The 20,448-nt window shown below is 33.8% G+C and overlaps 1 protein-coding gene across 11 annotated transcripts in view; it reads right to left on the reverse strand.

The window, feature by feature from the left end:
* Positions 1–20,448, reverse strand: part of LRCH3 (leucine rich repeats and calponin homology domain containing 3) — a 131,107-nt gene that overhangs the window by 42,736 nt on the left and 67,923 nt on the right. For all 11 annotated transcript variants that reach the window (XM_081301276.1, XM_081301270.1, XM_081301274.1 and 8 more), the window contains exons 7-10: positions 11,093–11,186; positions 9,218–9,338; positions 5,338–5,486; positions 1,965–2,041 (exon numbers count right to left, since the gene is read on the reverse strand). In XM_081301276.1, coding sequence (XP_081157402.1) covers positions 1,965–2,041; positions 5,338–5,486; positions 9,218–9,338; positions 11,093–11,186 — 441 coding nt within the window. The remainder of the gene's footprint in view (positions 1–1,964; positions 2,042–5,337; positions 5,487–9,217; positions 9,339–11,092; positions 11,187–20,448) is intronic.

Here is a 20,448-nt window from a genome sequence, read left to right on the forward strand (position 1 = left end):
TTGTAAGTGGATTCTTCTCCAGAGTCTCCAGATACAAATTTAGGGCATGTACCCGTTCACTGCAACCTGCACCCACAAACTTAAGGGGACCACCCTCCACCCAAGATGTGGCACCACAGGCTGACCCTGCTGGTGTTTGTGGCCATGTTGCTGATTGTCCTGCTGCTAGTGGTATGTAACTGGTATTTAGTACGGTATAATATGGAATAATTTTCTCTGGGAACTGGTAGAGACACAGGATCCCAGGAAGGAGATCATAAACTTTTGGGGTCTGAAACTGAAGAAGATACTTCATCCTCTCCACACAGGATAAAATCCCCTCACCAAAGGAAGGTGACTACTGATGAAGGCCATTGACCCTAGACATGGTACTTTATTAGTAAATGATGAAAGGCAATTTTGAGCCTTTGTCTTTAGTGAGTTGGCTTTGAAATTTAATAAATGACTAAATAATACGGTACTTGGATTTCATATGCAGTTCAAAAAATTTAAATGTAAGCCATATAGTAATAAAGGGCTTAGGCCAGTCAACACCTTGACTTTGGTCTTTAAAGATTCTAAGCAGAAAAGTTATGCAAGCTAGCCTAGAATTCTATCCTATAGAACTGTGATAAAATAAATGGGTGTTTTAAGCTGCTAAACTTAATAGATACAAGACAAAACTAATACATAAAGTAACTGAGTAAAACAGCTGACTTTTACCTTGAGGGTCTCTACTAAATCCTGGAGATCTTTAGCCTCACCTATGATGGACATAGAAGGTGAGAGGGATGGGTGATAAAACTTAGGTCTGCCCAGGGTGAGTAAATGTTAATAGGAAACCTGTGCATGAAACCGGATTCTCAAAGACCATACCCTTGGTATAAGAACATATAGTAACTAAAAAGCTATTCTCAGATAAATGTCAAAGCATATAAAATTTAACTAAGCCAAGTTATGAGATTTTTTTCTTTCATTGTTCTTTCTACATTTTCTTTAATTCATATATATCACAGTCCCTGAGATAACATTAATAACCACTCAAGCATAAAGAACTATGTACAACAGTTTCTACGTAGTAAATTTACAGTCATTTAAAAATAGGCATATCAGCCAGGTGTGGTGGCACAAGCCTATAGTCCCAGCAACTCAGGAGGCTAAGGCAGGAGGACTGCTAAAGACCAGCCTCAGTAACTCAGTGAGGCAGATGGACTGCTAAATTCGAGACCCTGATCTCATAAGGCAGCTTAGTGAGATCCTGTTTCAAAAAATAAAAAAAAGGTTGGGGATGCTGCTTTAAGACTTCATCATGACACTGGCCAAATCTTATTGTTATATTGTGTACTGTGTGCATGTACAAATATGTAACAACAAATCCCATCAGTATGTAAATTATAATGCACCAATAAAAAAAAAGTAGGGAAAAGAAAAGACTTCATAAAAACAGAAGAGGGAAAGAACCAACTGTTGGAAAAATTTCAGCTACTGTCATATAGTTTATGAGAAAAAAGCTTTTGGAATTCAAGGATGAGAAGCAGCATTCTAAACAGTCAAGCTCATTTTAGAAATAGGTACTAAGTGTAGAGGAAAGATCATACTGACCAAGATAGGAATAAGAATACATATCATTATATCTGTCCCTGTTATCTAGTCAAAATTTAAGTTAAAAAAATCTTTAAGCCCTATTTATACATGAATCCATACATTATCAACACAACCATCTTAAAGCTCTTAAGTATCTTCAAATTAATTACTTGTACTGCTATAGTTCAGGTGACCTGATTTCAGAATTAATAAATCAATTTTACCTTTTTTTATAGCAGGAGCACAAAAGAACACTGTCATCATTTTAAATACATGGTCTCTAAAACACACAATACCTAAACGTCTTCATTATACATGCATCTAGGGGAAAACCAAAATTACTTCACTCTTATCACTGAGTTTTAAGACAGAAAGAAGTAAATAGAATTGCTTTTTCAAACCTGTTTTGATGTAAATATCTTCTCATGTCTTCTGTTTTTTGAAACTCCCTAATGGCACTTGTCTTTACTGGTGAACACTAAATCAAAAATAGGATAAATAAATCAATTTAACGTGTATCCAAAATACAGTGATTACACCATTCACATTCAACTTTTTAGGGATTTGTGCATTACAGTAAAAATAATTTCAACAGAATCTTAAAATGTAAACTTTCTGAAAGTGCTATAGAGTACTTGCATATTTTTGATAAAATATTCACAATATACATTATATCTAAAAAAGATTTCCTACTTGCTATATTATATAAATTATAGTGACCAAAACCACTAATATTTACTGAATGATAAGAAAGAATCTTAGAGGTCATATAATACAAGCCTCTACCCAGGACACAAATTATCTTTTTCTTTTCTTTTTTTGGTAAAAAAATGGGATTGAACCCAGGGGTGCTTAACCACTGAACCACAACCCCTGTCCTTTTTAAAAACAAGGTCTCACTGAATTGCTAAGTGCTGCTGAGGCTGGCTTTGAACTCATGATCCTCCTGCCTCAGCTGTGCCCAGCCAGGACAGAAATTTCTATCTATCCCACCCCAACATTAACCAAGTTTCTATTGAACATTTGTAGTAATAGGGAATTCACTGGGTAGACTGTCTCTTTACTTGCTCACTACCATAACTGTCTCTTATCTTAGTTTTACAAATAGTTCTGGGGATGCTGATGTATATCAAGATAAAATACTGCCAGGCGTGGTGGTGCATGCCTGTAATCCCAGTGGCTTGGGAGGCTGAGGCAAGAGGATCTCAGGTTCAAAGACAGCCTTAGCAAAAGTGAGGTGCTAAACAACTTATGAAACCCTGTCTTTAAATAAAATACAAAATATGGCTGGAAATGTGGCTCAGTGGCTGAGTGTCCCCGAATAGTTCAATCCCCGATACTAAAATAAATAAGTAAGTAAGTAAATAAATAAATAAATAAAACAAAAAGTAAATTCTCTTTAAGGTAAAATACAATATTAATTAAAAGAGAAATAGTGGCAACTGAACTTATCTATAAACTAAAAGGTAAAGGTCATTTTCAAAAAGTATTACTAAGGAAAATTAAGCTGGATCACACACTGAAAAATAAAATTATAAGCCAAAGGCAAGAAGTTTAAAGATTATCACAGTATATGTTGAATGAGAATTTACAGAAGCAATACAATCTTGTGTCAACACCAAAAATCATCAAAAGGGGTAGTCTTCAAGGGAAAACTAAGAAAACAACTTCTCCAAAAAAGATAACTAAAAATCAAATGTCAAACTACTTCAGTATAGTTTAACACAATATAGTATATTCTACCTCCATGAAATTACGTGTGATATATCTACACGTAACTAGAAAATCCTCTTTGCTAATTTACTCCAAAGGGTTAAAAGGTGACTGCTTTAATGTTAGGGCATATAGAATGAATTACAATTCTGAAACCCTGATAAGAAAATAATTACTCTGATTTTATGACTGTCACTTTTGGGGGGAATTAACCAGGGATGCTTTACCACTGAGCTACATCCCTAATCTTTTTTATTTTTTATTATCAGACAGAGTCTTGCTAAATTGCTGAGGGCCTTACTAAGTTCCCAAAGCTAGGACTGAACTTGTGATCCTCTCATCTCAGCCTCCTGAGTCACTGGGACTATATAGGCAGGCACCATTGAGCCTGGATGACTATGTCATTTTTTAAGAAATAAACATCTCTCCAAAGATGCTATATCGGTGACTTACCACCCTGGTTTTATGATATTGCAATTATTTAAGATTACTGTGAGAGGTTCATTGAATTTCCATAACAGAATGAATGTGACATTAATCTAGTTTAAAAAGTAAGTATATGTCATACGCTGTTCAGGCAGGGTTGATCTATATATGTGAGAGGAATTTTAATAAAATTAGATAACAGCAAAATGTTTTAACATCTCAAATAGCTTGTTTCTTAAACTTAAATTTTTTAAGCAATCTTTTAAAAATATAGTATACAGGAATACAAAAAGACATATCTTCACTGGTTGTTAAGCCATCTAAAATAATACTGCTTCATCATAATTTTACAGATCATCAAATTTTAGAAAGATTTATGAAACAAGTCATAAAGAACCTTATGATACACAATCATTGAAAACTACCATATATAGTAAGTAGGTGGAATTTAAAACCAATTACAAAGAACCAATAAAATGGATTAAAGAAATGGTAGCTTATTTTTTCAGAGTAGTGTAATAGTGTTTTCAGTTTTAGTGGAGATACTTTTGTAGCCTAATTAACCATACAGTGATCAAAGAGGATCACAAGAAAAGAAAAAGGTTTTCTTTAAAGAGTATAATGTGAAATTATTAATTTTACTTTTATTGTAAAGTAGTTTTTATTTCAGCAGAGATGTTAATAGCCTAAATCACACACACTTCATTAATCACCTGGTCTAGTGCTATCTCTGGGCTATAAGATTTGACTTATATAACTTTATTCAACTTTAAGTGCAAGAGTATCCTCTGAACAAAAAATATTGTGTTCAAAAGCTTTCAAATAGGAAAACCAAAGGATTCTTTCTAAAGATGATAATATCACTCTACAACAAGCCCCACTTAAAAGTGATTAAATACATCATTCTCCAAAAAGGCCCCAACTGTTTCCCAAATAACCCCTGCTCAGAGCCTGCGATGAACTCCAGACATCGACATCACATCCACCCAAATAGAGCCATTTTACTACACTGACTAGATATACTGAAGAATGCTATTCTACTTGAGACCCTTGGGGAACTGGCAAAGATTCTGCAGTGGGCTGAATGCTCATTTGTTTTCTAAGGCAATTCAACACTCCACTATAAGAGACACCCAAGAATTTTAATAGCAAACAATTTATATTCTGTTAACTTAATTTAAAAGCTTCAATAATTTTAAGTTTATAATAAAAATTCTATGGGCAAGTTGTATATTGCCTCAGAAGTTAAATTTGTGGTATAATTCTTAATTAGTGATCAATCAAATTATGATTTTTCAGTTAATATCAATAAAAAAAGCAAAAAACAAAGACTCACTAGAAATCCTAAAAACATTGAAAAGCATCACATTCCTTTGTGTTTTCTTCAAAGGCCTTAGGCTACTCTTAGGAACCCTTTTAGTCCTTCTTCAAAATTACAAAATCTGTCTCCTTATTTGAAAAACAAACCTAAATCCTACTTAAGAATATTGTCTGATTTTCTGAATAAATCTGAAAAATTTAGGACTAAAATCAGAAGTGAACATTATACAATAATTAGGGCTAAACAAACAAATCACTGATATGATAGAAAATTATACTACCTTAATTGTTCTTACTAGGGGAGAGCAATACTACCTCATGAGAGACTCGCCGTTGTTCAATATATGCCATAAACTGTGAACTGAGGCTCTCTGAGTCCAGTCCCTTGGACCGTTTCACCTCGTCCTCTTCTTCCTCTGCAGTACAGCTGTCAATGTAGTCAATTTGATCCAGATCATGTTCCACTGTATATACCACACACACACACCAGAAAAAAATATTCCAAGTAAGACAGCCAATAAAAGACATTTACTTAAATTATATTTTCTTTCTCCCCAACATTTTCTATTCTGAAAGTAGAAGGAATGATAAGGGTAATTTACATAAACCTTAATTATTTAGTCCTCGGCTACTCACAAAAACAGTCTTCTGAAAATCTTAGTCCTAATTCACTCAAAAAATGCAATAACTGATAGTAACTATTGAAATGCAGACCTTCAATATTTCTTTCCTTCTTTTTTTAAAATAAGACTGTTTGAGTTTGTGGAATAAATACAACAGATTAATTTTTAAAGATGGAAAAGTGCACCTTCTTTTAATGCTTTAGTTTGGGGCTTAATATCTCTTGGGGAACTGTAAGGCAGAAAACCTAACATAATCAACTCAAAAAAATGTGAAAGGCTATAAAAAAGAGAAAGGGTAGGAAGAAACCGGACTTGGCAAGAAAGAGAGTTACTGGCTGTTTCCCTTCTTGAAACTGTTGTCAGACTTAAAAAAAAAAAAAAAAAAAAAAAAAGATCAGAACAAAGATTTTTCTATTTAGAAAATTATTCACTAGAGGTCAATGTTGAAGATATTTTGTTTGCAGCAATTTGTGAATGAAAGGAATCACTTAAGGAATTTTTTTCTCAAGATGCTTTAGGGAAAAGAAAGGAATATAAATAAGATATAGCCACCTAATTGTTTCATCTGGTAAGTTTTGGAATGTCCTATTATTTTTAAGTTTAAAACTGAAAACTTTTAACAACTAGTTAAAAGGGTACACTAAGAAAAATCCTTGCTGTTAAGATGGTTTCTCCAGAAATACATTAAACCTCAACCAACCATTATTTTATGATGACCCATAGACTACCTAAAAGTTGTAGTTTCTGGGAATAGATAATTTGGAGAAGACTATTTTTTAATTTAGTTTTTTTCTGAGTCAATTATTTCTAAATAATTCTGTAACTGCAGTTAGTATTAAAATAAGTTTTTAAGTTGTTAAAGTTTTTTTTCTTAGTTATAACTGGACACAGTACCTTTATTTTATTTATTTATTTTTATGTGGTGCTGAGGATCGAACCCAGTGCCTCGCATGTGCAAGGTGAGAGCTCTATTGCTGAGCCACAAACCCAGCACCTTAAAATTTGTTAATAACTAAAAAGATAAAAAATTAGAAACCAGGTACAGAAATCCATTTCTTTCAATGTACACAATCTGTCTGATTAAATAGTTTATATTATGACCATTTCCCAAGAAAGCAACATCACTTCTTCATACTAGCTAGACCAGCATGGTCTAAGAGAAAAAGAATGGAAGCCCTGAAAGTAAACCATATAGGTAATTTAAAATTTTCTAGTAGCCATGTTAAAAAAAGGGGGGTGGGAAGGTGATGTATCAATCTCCAGGATATATAAAGAACTCAAAACCAAAAAAAAAAACAAAAACAAAAACAAAACAAAACAAAACAAAAAAAAAAACAACCCTTCAGCTAAGGAACTGAACAGAGACTTCAAGAAGAAATACAATTGGTTAATACATATATGAAAGACTGTTCACATCTCTAGCAATTAGAGAAATGCAAATCAAAACTACTTAGATTTCATCCCACTTCAGTCAGAATGGCAATTATTAAGAATACAAGTAATAATACATGTTGGCAAAGATATGGGGAAAAAGGCATACTCATACATTGCTGGTGGGACTGCAAATTGGTGCAACAACTCTGGAAAGTAGTATGGAGATTGCTCAGAAAACTTGAAATGAAACCACCATTTGACTCAGCTATCAGACTCCTCAGTTTATATTAAAAGGACTTAAAATCAGCATACTAAGTGACACGGCCACATCAATGTTTATAGCAGCTCAATTCACAAGCTAGATGCTTTTCAATAGATGAATGGATAGAGAAACTGTGGTATATACATACAATGGAATATTACTCAACCTTAAAGAAGAATGAAATTATGGCATTTGTAGGTAAATGGATGGAGCTAGAAAATATCATGCTAAGTGAAATAAGCCAATCCCCCAAAAGCAAAGACCAAACGTTTTCTCTGATATGTGGAAGCTAATTCATAATAAGGCAGGGGGAGTGGCTAGGGAAAAATAGAGGTACTTTGGATTAGGCAAAAGGGAGTGAAGAAAGGGGAGGAGGTATGGGGATAGTAAGGATAGTTCAATGAATCAGACATTAGTACCCTATGTATGTATATGATTACACACTTGGTATGATTCTACATCATGTACAACCAGAAGAAAGAGAAGTTATACTCCATTTATGTACAGTGTGTAAAAATGCATTCTACTATCATGGTTAACTAATTAGAACAAATAAAAAAAAGGGACATTAATTTAAATACTTTACTTTTGTCTGGTATATCTAAATGTTATTTTAAATAGCTGACATAAGATACTATTATTTTATATTTTTTTCTCACAGAAAGTCTTCAAAATCTGATGAATATTTTTTATTTATAGTACATCTCTATTCAGTATTTATAGTACATTTCAAAATGGAAATTAGAAAATTAGAAAATTTAGAAAATTAGAAATTAGAAATTTTCTAATTAGAAATTAGAAAAACTAAAAATTATTTTAAATTATTTTATATATCAAATGAACTGAAGGGAACATATATAAGAAAAAAATTTAAAAGAAAATTGAAACTATTTGAAATGTGAATGCAATATTAAATGACCAGAATAAAGAATATCAAAGTGGTGAGGAAAAGAAAAACAGCAAACCTCTTAATTGAAATAATCATTCACAGATGAAAGCTCTTCTGTTACAACATAATGGAAAATCAAAGCCATTTCTTCCTTTATATGCGATTCACAAAATTTAAACATCAGTATGTGGTTACTCAAACTAAAGCAATATAAAATGATTACAATATTTCAAGTCTGCTTCAGAAGTACAAGAAAGCAGAAAAAAACCTGCTCACTCTATGAAAACTACAATGTTTTAAATGCCAGAATAAGGAAAATGGATTCATAAGTCCTTGAAAATCATTATTCTAGATGAAAGAAAAGGCAAACATACAGAAAAAGAAAAGTGCTGAATTCTTACAGAGATCAAATAATGCCTTAAAAAAGGAGTTGTTTTGATTTTTTTTTTTTTTGGTATTGGGGATTAAACCCAGGGCCTTGCACTACTAAGCTACATCCCCAGCTCAAAAAGGAAAATCTTACTAAGGGAGAATGGTACTTTAAAAGAAGATGTGGCCAGGCATGGTGGTACATGCCTGTAATCCCAGTGGCTCTGCAGGCTGAGGCAGAGGATGGCAAATTCAGTCAGCCTCAGCAATTTAGTGAGGCCCTAAGCAACTTACTGAGAATCTATCTAAAAATAAAAAAATAAAAAAGGCTGGAGACGTAGCTCAGTGGTTAAACAACCCTGGGTTAAACTGATAGTACTCCCTCTCCCCACACCCCTCCAAAAGTGAAGAAGTTACAGATACATGAACCACAGGAATAGATGTGAAAGAGACCACTTTAAAAAGTTAACATGACCAGGGGCTAGTGTTGTAGCTCAGCGGTAGAGTGCTTGTCTTGCATGTGTGAGGCACTGGGTTTGAATCTCAGCACTTCATATAAATAAGTAAGTAAAATAAAGGTCCATCAACAACTGATGAATATTTTTTATTTATAGTACATATTTTAAAAAAAGTTAAGGTGACTATAAAGATTTCAGATGTCATTGAGATTATGTTTACCTCCACCATTTGTTACTACTAAACTGTTGCGATTCTCTTGGTATTGGCTTTCTCGTCGTAGTCTTTGTTCTTTAGTAATCTCTGCTACTCGGAGAGGCAAATCTGAAAATTCATCTGTAGGCTTAAAAAAGTAGTAGAAACATTAAAAAAATTTTTCAAATTTGGATGCATATTTATATGAGCACAATATAAACTAATTAAAATTACATTTAAGAAAAAATAGTGAAAAAGTTTTGGAAATAAAACAATGAAGATTATTGTAGGACAATGTGAATGTACTGAATGCAAAAGAAATGTACACTTTAAAATGGTTAAAACTTAGCTGGGCACAGTGGTGCACGCCTGTAATCCCAGCAACTCAGGAGCTGAGGCAGAGGATTGTGGGTTCAAAGCCAGCCTCAGTAATAGCAAGGTGCTAAGCAACTCAGTGAGACCCTATCTCTAAATACAATACAAAAAAGGGCTGGAGATGTGGCTCAATAGTTGAGTGCCCCTGAGTTCAATCCCAGTATCCCCCACCCCAATGGTTAAAACTTTATGTTACATATATTTTACTATAATTACCAAAAAGAAGAAATAAAGGTATTTATGAGTATATAACTTTATCTACATATATCTCTCTATGGATAAAGCGACATTTATGTACACAGCTACCCAGATATACATACACAAGCAATCCTAAGTTATAAATAAAAGTAGCCAGGTGTGGTGGCTATGGCCAGGGACTTAGGAGGCTGAGGCAGGAGGTTCCATGAACCTCAGCAACTCAGTGAGACCCTAAGAAACTTAGTGAGCCCCTGTGTCAAAAATAAAAAATAAAGACCAGGAGGTGGCACACACCTATAATCCCAGTGGCTTGGGAGGCTGAGACAGGAAAATCACAAGTTCTAAAACCAGTCTCAGCAATAGTTAGGCGCTAAGCAACTCAGTGAGACCCTATTTAGTGTCGCTAAATAAAATAAAATATAGGGCTAGGGATACAGCTCAGTGGTCGAGTGTCTCTGAGTTCAATCCCTGGTAACCTCCCCCCCCCAATAAAAATAAATAAACAAATAAACAAACAAACAAATAAATAAAAGGGCTGGAGATATAACTCAATGGTTTAATGCCCCAAGTTCAATCCCTGGTACAAAAAAAAAAAAGTTATAAATTAGCTGAGGTCAAAATTTATTTTTTTTAAAATTTTCTTAGTTATACAGGGACACAATATTTTTATTTTGTTTATTTATTTTTATGTGGTGCTGAGGATCAAACCCAGTGCCTCAGAGGTTCGAGGTAAGCGCTCTGCCACTGAGTCACAACCCTAGTCCAAAATTAGATTTTCTTTGCATTCAGTGAAACATGTTATAAACTATGTTACGGGTCCGGGTAACAAAAGCTCATTTGTTCATTTAATAAATGTATAGCTAAAATATTACACCTTAATAATTTTAAAAAAGCAGGAAACATTATCACTGGTAATTGACCAAAACAGGAAAAAAAATGTAATTCTGAGCATGTGGTATTCTTCAGTAAGATTCCATCTCCTTACTACTATTTATTTTCCTACCTTCTAGCACTTCTTCTACCATCTCTGCTCCAGATTTACCCCAGACCCTCAGATTTTAGGTTTCAGTTTTACTGACTTAACTGCTATTCAGCTTTCCAGAAAAAGAAACTATTGATACAATGAGGAACAAGCATGTGAGAATACACATGATAAAAAGATGGTAAAGAAACAGAATACTATTTTTGAATGGTAGAGCTATGTGAGATATTTGCCTTGGCTTATCTGTTATGTAATAAGAAAACTGGATCCAGTTTAGATATTTCCTTTTCATTATTTTATTTTCTCTTAATCAGGAGTTATGACATTCAGAATAAAGAAACACTTACCTCATTCCCTGACCATCTCTTATCACCACTGTCCACACTATTGAAACCTGAATCAAGGGCTCCATAAGGGCGACCTGAATATAGTTCTTCATGGCTACCAAAAAGAAACTTCAGTTATTACTGCAAAGTCCGATACTTTAAATATTAACTTGTGATGCCAGGTATTGTGGTGCATGCCTGTAATCCCATGTTTCCTCTATGCCTCCTCCCATTCCCCATGTCCCCTCATTGTTTTTACTTTTAATAGTACTTTTTATAAAATTAAATTTACATACATTGAAATATATAAATCTTAGCTGTGTGAATTTGACAAATGATTACAACCTTGTATATTCCCTCTAGCATAACAGAAGACACTTCTATTTTGCCACCAAATTCCACACATCACTGCCCAATTAATTCCCCTTACTTTCTACTCGGTACTCTTCAGGGACAATAACCACTCTTTTTTAAATCTTAAAAAAGATTAGAAGTATGGAAGGGTGAAATAATGGTCCCTAAAGATGTTCATGATTTAATCCCTGGAAACTGTATGTTACCTATGTGACAAAAGGAATTAAGGCTATAGACAGAAATAAACAGCTAATCAGCTGACTTTAAAATGGGGAGATTATTCTGGTTTACTAGTATGAACCCAATGTAATCACAAGGGTCCTTAAAAGAGGAAGGAGGCAGAAGAGGTCAGTGTGATGCAATGTTGGCTTGAAGACAGAGTAAGAGGACCACGAATCAAGGAGTAGAGCCTCTAGAAGTTAGAAAAAGCAAGAAAAAGGATCCTACCCAGAGCCCACAGCAAAAATGACAGCTCTATCAGCATCCTGATTTAGTCTGAGGAGACTGTGTTAGTCTTCTGACCTATAAAAACGTAAGATAAAAAGTATGTGCTGTTTACACCCCTACGTTTATGGTAATTTGTTATAGTGGCAATAGAAAAGCAATATAATTAGTCTTACTTATTCTAGAACTTAGAAAAATCTATTTCCTATTGGTAGACATTTTAGTTATTTCCTAGTTTTTGGCTGCTGTAAGAAAAAGTGCTACGAATAAGCTATGAACAATGCTACAAACAGTGGCGCACACCTGTAATGCCAGCTACTTGAGAGGCTGAGGCAGGAGGATTTTATATTTGAGGCCAGACTGAGAAACTTATCTGAAAAGAAAGAAAGAAAGAAAGAAAGAGAGAGAGAGAGAGAGAGACAAGCAGATGTGGGTGGAGGCTGGTGATGAAGCTAGCAAGTGCAGGGCAATGGGTTCAATCCCCAATGCTTGGGAAAAAAAATTTCAAAAGGTACCATGAACTTTAGTGAACAATTACTTCATCATTATATTGGATAAATTACACTGAAGTAAAATAAATGTTTTATATGGGAATTATAGCATTAATTTTTTTAAAAAAAGTTGCCTGTTTTTGAATGTAGCTGTACCATTTTGAACTCCCACCAGCAATGCATTTGTGTTCCAATTGCTAATACGTGTATTATCAAGATTTTAATTTTTATTTGTCTGATGACTAGTGATACTGAGTATGTTAATATGGTATGTTTACTGATCATTTATTTATATTCTTTTGTTAAATGTCTGTTCAAATCTTTTGCCAATTTTTAAAATGCAACGTTAATGAATCCCAAAAGTATTCTGGTGAGGAAGAAAAAAAAAGCCAGACACAAAATGTTACATACTTAAATGTCTAATTTTTAACTGAAATGACTGCATTTCTACGATATTCTAGAAAAGGTAAAACTATATTGTCTGAAAACAGACGCACAGTTACCTGGAGCATGTGTAACAGGACATGAAGGTAATGGAAATGTTATATATTTTGGTTGTTCTACTGTTTTCATAACTGTACACGTTTACCAAAACTCACTGAACTGCAAACTTAAAACCAGTAAATTTTATGCCTCAAAAGAGCTGTTATAAATAAACCCACAAAACTGCTAACCTATTTTGCCAAAGTATATGCACCATCTTTGCATGTCTGTAAGCAATGTATGAGAACACTGGTTGCTTCACATCCTAATCATCATTTGGTATTGTCAGTATTTTTTCTTGTTAAATTTTGGCCATTCTGGTGTCCTAATATCTATCAACTTACTTTGCATTTTTATGATGACTAACAATGTGTGTGCTGTACTTACTGGTCATTTATATATCTCTCTTTGTGAAATGTCTCCTCAAATCTTGTCTAATTTTTAACCGAATTGTCTCTTTATCATTAAGTTGTGGGTACCCTTTATATATTTGGACGCAGGTTGGTTATCACATATCTGTTTTATAAATATTTTGTCTTAGTCTATGATGTGCCTATTCACTTTTTGAATGTTTTCTTTTCACAAGTAGATGCTTTTAATTGATGAAATCTAACATCATTTCTTCCTTTTATGATTATTGTTTTCTGTGCCTAAAGAAATTATTGTCTACAAGTCATAAAGATATTCTTTCATATCTTTTAGAAACTTTTAGTTTTAGTTTTTGCTTCTTCTTAAATGCTTTTTAAAATTTAGCTTAATTAGAAATCTAAAATATGATAAATTGTATTTTTAAAAGTATTTTTATCTAATTAGTCTGCCTAAGTTGAAAAGCAACTTTCAATAGTACAATTTTAAAATAGTGTTCTTCTAGTACTAAATTTTATATTCCTTATATTCTCTTTTTTTTTTTTGTAATTTTTTTAGTGGACCTTTATTTTATTTATTCATATGCAGTGCTAAGAATCGAACCCAGTGCCTCACACATGCTAGGCAAGCACTCTACCACTGAGCCACAAACCTAGCTCAATTCTTTATATTTGTATATATTTCATAAGTGATGTACTTGCAATTTACAGACCCGTAAAATAATACTTTGGTACTACTTACCAACTATTAGCTAAAATAAGTCACTTAATTTTTGTAAAATAAGGATAAACCATTTTTACTTACTTGCCTTTCACATAAAAAAGCTTTATGTAAACTAAAAACAAAACAAACCTCTATGTGAATGTAACACAGTTTTTATAACTTGCCATTTATTGATAAAGATATTACTTTAATTATTTAACTACAGACCTACTTGTCCAATGTGATAAGTAAGTACTAATTACAAAATAAGATTCAAAACCACAGGGAACTTCTGGTTATCTTTCTCATTTTTCTACCTGCCCCCATAAAGGTCAGAGAGCTAAAAAGCAAATAAAACAAATTTCTACTAAAAAAAAAAAAAAAAAAAGCTTTTAATTTTCCCCAACCCTATATTTTGAAAAAAAAAAAAATTCACCTCTACACAAAAGCTGGAAAAGAGTACAACGAATACCAATTTTCAACTTGATTTCCCCAATTGTTGGTAGTTAAGTAAAATGTTTTATGAAGAGCATGTCCATGATCTGTCTGCTTTAATGCTTGTTTCAGAGCCTAGACCTTAAGGACAGGTACTATGTGTGTTTTATTACAGCAAAGCCAACCAATATGTCTAATTTTAAGAGCTTTCTAATCAAATATGCAGAACAAACTTTAAAGATTCCTTTTTGCAGCTTCCAAAACAAATATGTATATTTCAAGATTTGCAGAACAATATTTTTAACTATCATGTATTGTTTTTTTCAAGATGGTCATCCTATACATACATAGGAGGCCAGGTAGAATTCTGCTAGGCTCCAGCTTACCTTGTCAGAAAGTTCAGTCTCTTTAACAAACCATCTAGCACAATATAGAATTAATCGCTTTAGTGGGATTACAGAGGCAGAACTTTTCTTACCAGCAGTTTATTCTTTCCTTAGTTTTGATTTAATGCCACACCATCATAAATATATTTAGTTTGTGACATAAAGTTGCTTACAATTACATCAGTAAAAAGCACACGTCCCTGTAGCTCAAAAACAAAAAAATATGGTACCAATGTGTAAAACAAAGGTTATCACAATAATGCAATTTACTAAAGGACTTGGAAACATTTACATCTGAAAATGAGTAAAAAAATGTATAGTTTTTATAAAATAACGTTTGTGGGCTGGGGATATAGCTCAGTGGTAGAGTGCTTATTTTAGTATGCACAAGGCCCTGTGTTTGATCCCCAGCACTTCAAAAAAATCAAAATAAAACACAAATGTATTTTTAAAATATTACACAAAAATAAGAAAGTTACATCTAAAGATTGAAAGAACTAAAATATCTAATTTGTATTGAGCACCCAAAGAGCTACAGAATTAATAAAGATTCTCTTTAGCAAGACTGGACTATCTAAATTAGTTCCAGTTTAATTATTATGCCTAATATTGAAAAAGGGCATTATAAATGCACTTTCAGACACATGTCATTAAAAGTATAAACAGTGTAAAGATCATGCTGAAGAAATGGAACTTCAGAGAGGTTAAGTGAACTCCCTAATAGTACAGGGATCCAGAAGCAAAACCCTCTGACTGCATGTCAACCCTTTCAATAGCAAATTGCTAACCACAATATGAGTCTATTAATCTGTATCTCTAATAAGGAACACATGAAGGCATAGTATCTCATTCACTAATGCTTGAGGTGTTGAATGAAGTATCACACACATGGTTATACCTTGTTACCCAGGGGGCATTGGTTCCAATACTCCCGATGGATACCAAAATCCGGGATGTTCAAATTCAAAAATTCCTTATTTAAAATAGAGTAGAGAGTTTTCATATCATCTATCTATCTATCTATCTATCTATCTATCTATCTATCTATCTTGGAGTCAGGGTCTGGGCTATGTTGTATAGGTTAACTCCAAATTCTTGGGCTCAAATGATCCTCCTGCCTCAGCCACCCGAGTAGCTGGTACTAAAGGCACTGTCCCCATGCCTGGTGATCCTCCATAATATACTTTAAATCATCTCTGGATTACTTAAAATACCTAATATAATGTAAACGGCATGTAAATAGTTATTAGACTGTATTGTTTAGGGAATAATGATAGAAAAAAAATCTGTAAATATGCATTACAGGTATATTTTTCCCCTAATATTTTCAATATATACTTGGTTGAATTCATGGACATGGAAGCCTGACTATATATAAATATATGCAACAAATCATAATTTCTAGGACATTGTGAAACAACTCATAGCTCTAGAAATATAGAAATTTCCAAATAGCTCAAGATTACCCCCTTTTTGAGATTAATATGTTAAATATATTTGCATCATTTCCAATAAAAATTTAAACTATACTATGAATCTATAATGCACAGTTCCCTTTTCTGAAAATTATATTTAGCATGCCTTAGCATTTTCTCAATGAACTTCAATTTTTATACTTTTCTATAATATGGTAATCACTGAAAATATTACTGAAATAGAGGATTCTTGGCACATAGGCCTAGTGGAGCCAGATTGCTATGCTTTTAGAGCTTTACTGATTCTAAATACTATATTAGAATTATGAAATATGGCACTTAGACATTAAAGGATATCTGTAACATACAGGACTTTTAATAATGATGGGACATTATGGGCTGGGGCTGTAGCTCAGTGGTAGAGTGCTTGTCTAGCACATGTGAGCTAGGCTCTGAGTTCAATCCTCAGCACCACATAAAAAGTAAATAAAAGTTATTGTGTCCAACTACAACTAAAAAAGAAATATTTTTAAAAAATGATGGGACATTATTAATATCTCTGAACCCCCCTTATGCCCCTACACAACAAATCTTTCCTCCTTTCTCTCAGAGTTTAACATCTACTGTGTTTTTTTTTAACCATACGATTTATTATTTTTTAGTCATACGTGATAGCAGAATGTATTTTGACATATAATACATACATGGAATGTATATACATCAATCATAATGTCTATTCTATTCTGCTGCCCTTCCTATCCCCCCTACTCCTCCCCTGCTCTCCCATCCTTTCTCTCTATCCAATCTAATGTGACATACTTTTTTTTCTTTTTCTCATCACAATATCATATATGTATTCTGTATAACAATGAGGTTCCCCTTCCATCTCCTTCCACCGAGCAACTCCCCTTCTCCCTCTTTTTCCCTCCCACCTCTCTTCCCTATTTAGTGTAGTCTTCTTCTCATGCTCTTCCTCCCTATCCCATTTTGAGTCACCCCCCCCCCCTTATATCAGAGAAGACATTCGGCATTTGTTTTTTAGGGATTGGCCAACTTCACTTAGCATAATCTGCTCTAATGCCATCCATTTGCCTGTAAATGCCATGATCTTGTTATTTTTTAGTGCTGAGTAATATTCCATTGTGTATAAATGCCACATTTTTAAAATCCATTCATCTACTGAAGGGCACCTAGGTTGGTTCCACATTCTAGCTATTGTGAATTGTGCTGCTATAAACATTGATGTGGCTGTGTCCCTGTAGTATGCTCTTTTTAGGTCTTTTGGGTATAGTCCGAGAAGGGGAATACCTGGGTCAAATGGTGGTTTTATTCCCAGCTTTCCAAGGAATCTCCATACTGCTTTCCAAATTGGCTGCACCAATTTGCAGTCCTACCAGCAATGTATGAGTGTACCTTCCCCCCCCCCGCCCCCGCCACATCCTCGCCAGCACTTATTGTTGTTTGACTTCACAATGGCTGCCATTCTTATCGGAGTGAGATGGTATCTTAGAGTAGTTTTAATTTGCATTTCTCTGATTGCTAGAGATGGTGAGCATTTTTTTCATGTATTTGTTGATTGATTGTATATCGTCTTCTGAGAAGTTTCTGTTCAAGTCCTTCGCCCATTTGTTGATTGGGTTATTTGCTTTTTTGTTGTTTAACTTTTTGAGTTCTTTGTATACTCTAGAGATTAGAGCTCTATCTGATGTTAGAGGGGTAAAAATTTGTTCCCAGGATGTAGGCTCCCTATTCACCTCACATATTATTTCTCTTGCTGAGAAAAAACTTTTTAGTTTGAATTTGTCCTATTTGTTGATTCTTGGTTTTAACTCTTGTGCTATAGGTGTCTTATTAAGAAATTTGGGGCCTGCCCCCACGTGATGAAGATTAGGGCCAACTTTATCTTCTATTAGACACAGAGTCTTTGGTCTGATTCCTAGCTCCTTGACCCATTTTGAGTTGACTTTTGTGTATGGTGAGAGAAAGGGATTCAATTTCATTTTGTTGCATATGGATTTCCAGTTCTCCCAGCACCATTTGTTGAAGATGCTATCCTTTCTCCATTGCATGTTTTTAGCACCTTTGTCTAATATAAGGTAGTTGTAATTTTGTGGATTTGTCTCTGTGTCCTCTATTCTGTACCACTGGTCTATCAGCCTGTTTTGGTGCCAGGACCATGCTGTTTTTGTTACTATTGCTCTATAGTATAGTTTAAAATCTGGAATCGTAATATCACCAATTTCACTCTTCCTGCTTAGAATTACTTTAGCTATTCTGGGTCTTTTATTTTTCCAGATGAATTTCATGATTGCTTTTTTCTATTTCTGCAAGGAATATCATTGGGATTTTGATAGGAATTGCACTGAATCTGTACTTTTGATAATATGGCCATCTTAATAATATTAATTCTACCAATCCATGAGCAAAGTAAATCCTTCCATCTTCTAAGGTCTTCTTCTATTTCTTTCTTCAGGGTTCTGTAGTTTTCATTGTATACATCTTTCACCTCTTTTGTTAGGTTGATTCCTAGGTATTTTTTTTTTCTTGAGGATATTATGAATGGAGTAGTTGTCCTCATTTCCATTTCAGAGAATTAGTCACTGATATACAGGAATGCCTTTGATTTACTGGTATTGATTTTATATCCTGCCACTTTGCTGAATTCATTTACTAGTTCTAGAAGTTTCTTGGTTGAACTTTTTGGGTCTGCTAGGTATAGGATAATGTCATCAGCAAATAGTGCTAATTTAAGTTCTTCTTTTCCTATATTTTGCCTTTACTTTCTTTCATCTGTCTAATTGCTCTGGCTAGTGTTTCAAGAACTATGTTGAATAGAAGTGGTGAGAGAGGGCATCCCTGTCTTGTTCCAGATTTTAAAGGGAATGCCTTCAATTTTTCTCCATTTAGAATGATGCTGGCCTGAGGCTTAGTGTATATAGCTTTTACCATGTTTAGGTAATTTCCTGTTATCCCTAATTTTTCTAGAGTTTTGAACATAAAGGGATGCTGTATTTTGTTGAAGGCTTTTTCAGCATCTATGGAGATGATCATATGGTTCTTACCTTTAAGTCTATTGATGTGGTGAATTACATTTATTGATTTCCGTATACTGAACCAGCCTTGCATCCCAGGGATGAATCCCACTTGGTCATGGTGCACAATCTTTTTGATATGTTTTTGTATCCGATTTGCCAGAATTTTATTGAGGATTTTTGCATCTATATTCATTAGGGATATTGGTCTGAAGTTTTCTTTCTTTGAAGTGTCTTTATCTGGTTTTGGAATCAGGGTGATGTTGGCCTCATAGAATGAATTTGGATGTACTCCCTCTTTTTCTATCTCCTGAAATAGATTGACGAGTATTGATATTAGTTCTTCTTTAAAGTTCTTGTAAAACTCTGCTGTATATCCATCCGTTCCTTTTCTTGTTTGGTAGTCTTTTGATGGCTTCTTCTATTTCCTCACTTGATATTGGTCTGTTTAGCTCATATGAACATATGAGGTCAATCTGGGTAGCTCATATGCCTTAAGGAATTTATCCATGCCTTCACTATCCTCTATTTTATTAGAGTATAGGGTTTCAAAATAATTTCTAATTATCTTCTGTATTTCTGAAGTGTCTGTTGTGATGTTGCCTTTTTCATCCCGTAAGCTAGTAATTTGGGTTCTCTCTCTTCTTCTCTTTGTTAGCGTGGCTAGTGGTCTATCAATCTTATTTATTTTTTCAAAGAACCAACTTTTAGTTTTGTCAATTTTTTCGATTGTTTCTTTTGTTTTGATTTCATTGATTTCAGCTCTGATTTTAATTATTTCTTGCCTTCTACTGTATTTGCTGCCGATTTGTTCTTCTTTTTCTAAGGCTTTGAGGTGTAGTGTGAGGTCATTTATTTATTGGCTTTTTCTTCTTTTAAGGAATGAGCTCCATGAAATGAATTTTCCTCTTAGTACTGCTTTCATAGTGTCCCAGAGATTTTGATATGTTGTGTCTGAGTTTTCATTCACCTCTAAGAATTTTTTAATTTCCTCTCTGATGTCTTGTGTAACCCTTTGTTCATTCAGTAGCATATTGTTTATTCTCCATGTGATGTAGGATTTTTTTCTTTCTTATTTTATTATCGATTTCCAATTTCATTCCATTATGATCAGATAAAATGCATGGTAGTATCTCTACTCGTTTGTATTTGCTAAGATTTGCCCTGTGACATAATATATGGTCTATTTTTGAGAAGGATCCATCTGCTGCTGAGAAGAAAGTTTCGTTAAGTCTTGTTGGTGTATGGTTCCCTTGAGCAGTATGTAGT

Source organism: Spermophilus citellus, assembly GCF_964194105.1.
Source record: "Spermophilus citellus genome assembly, chromosome: 7".
NCBI classification, from domain to species: Eukaryota; Metazoa; Chordata; class Mammalia; order Rodentia; family Sciuridae; genus Spermophilus; species Spermophilus citellus.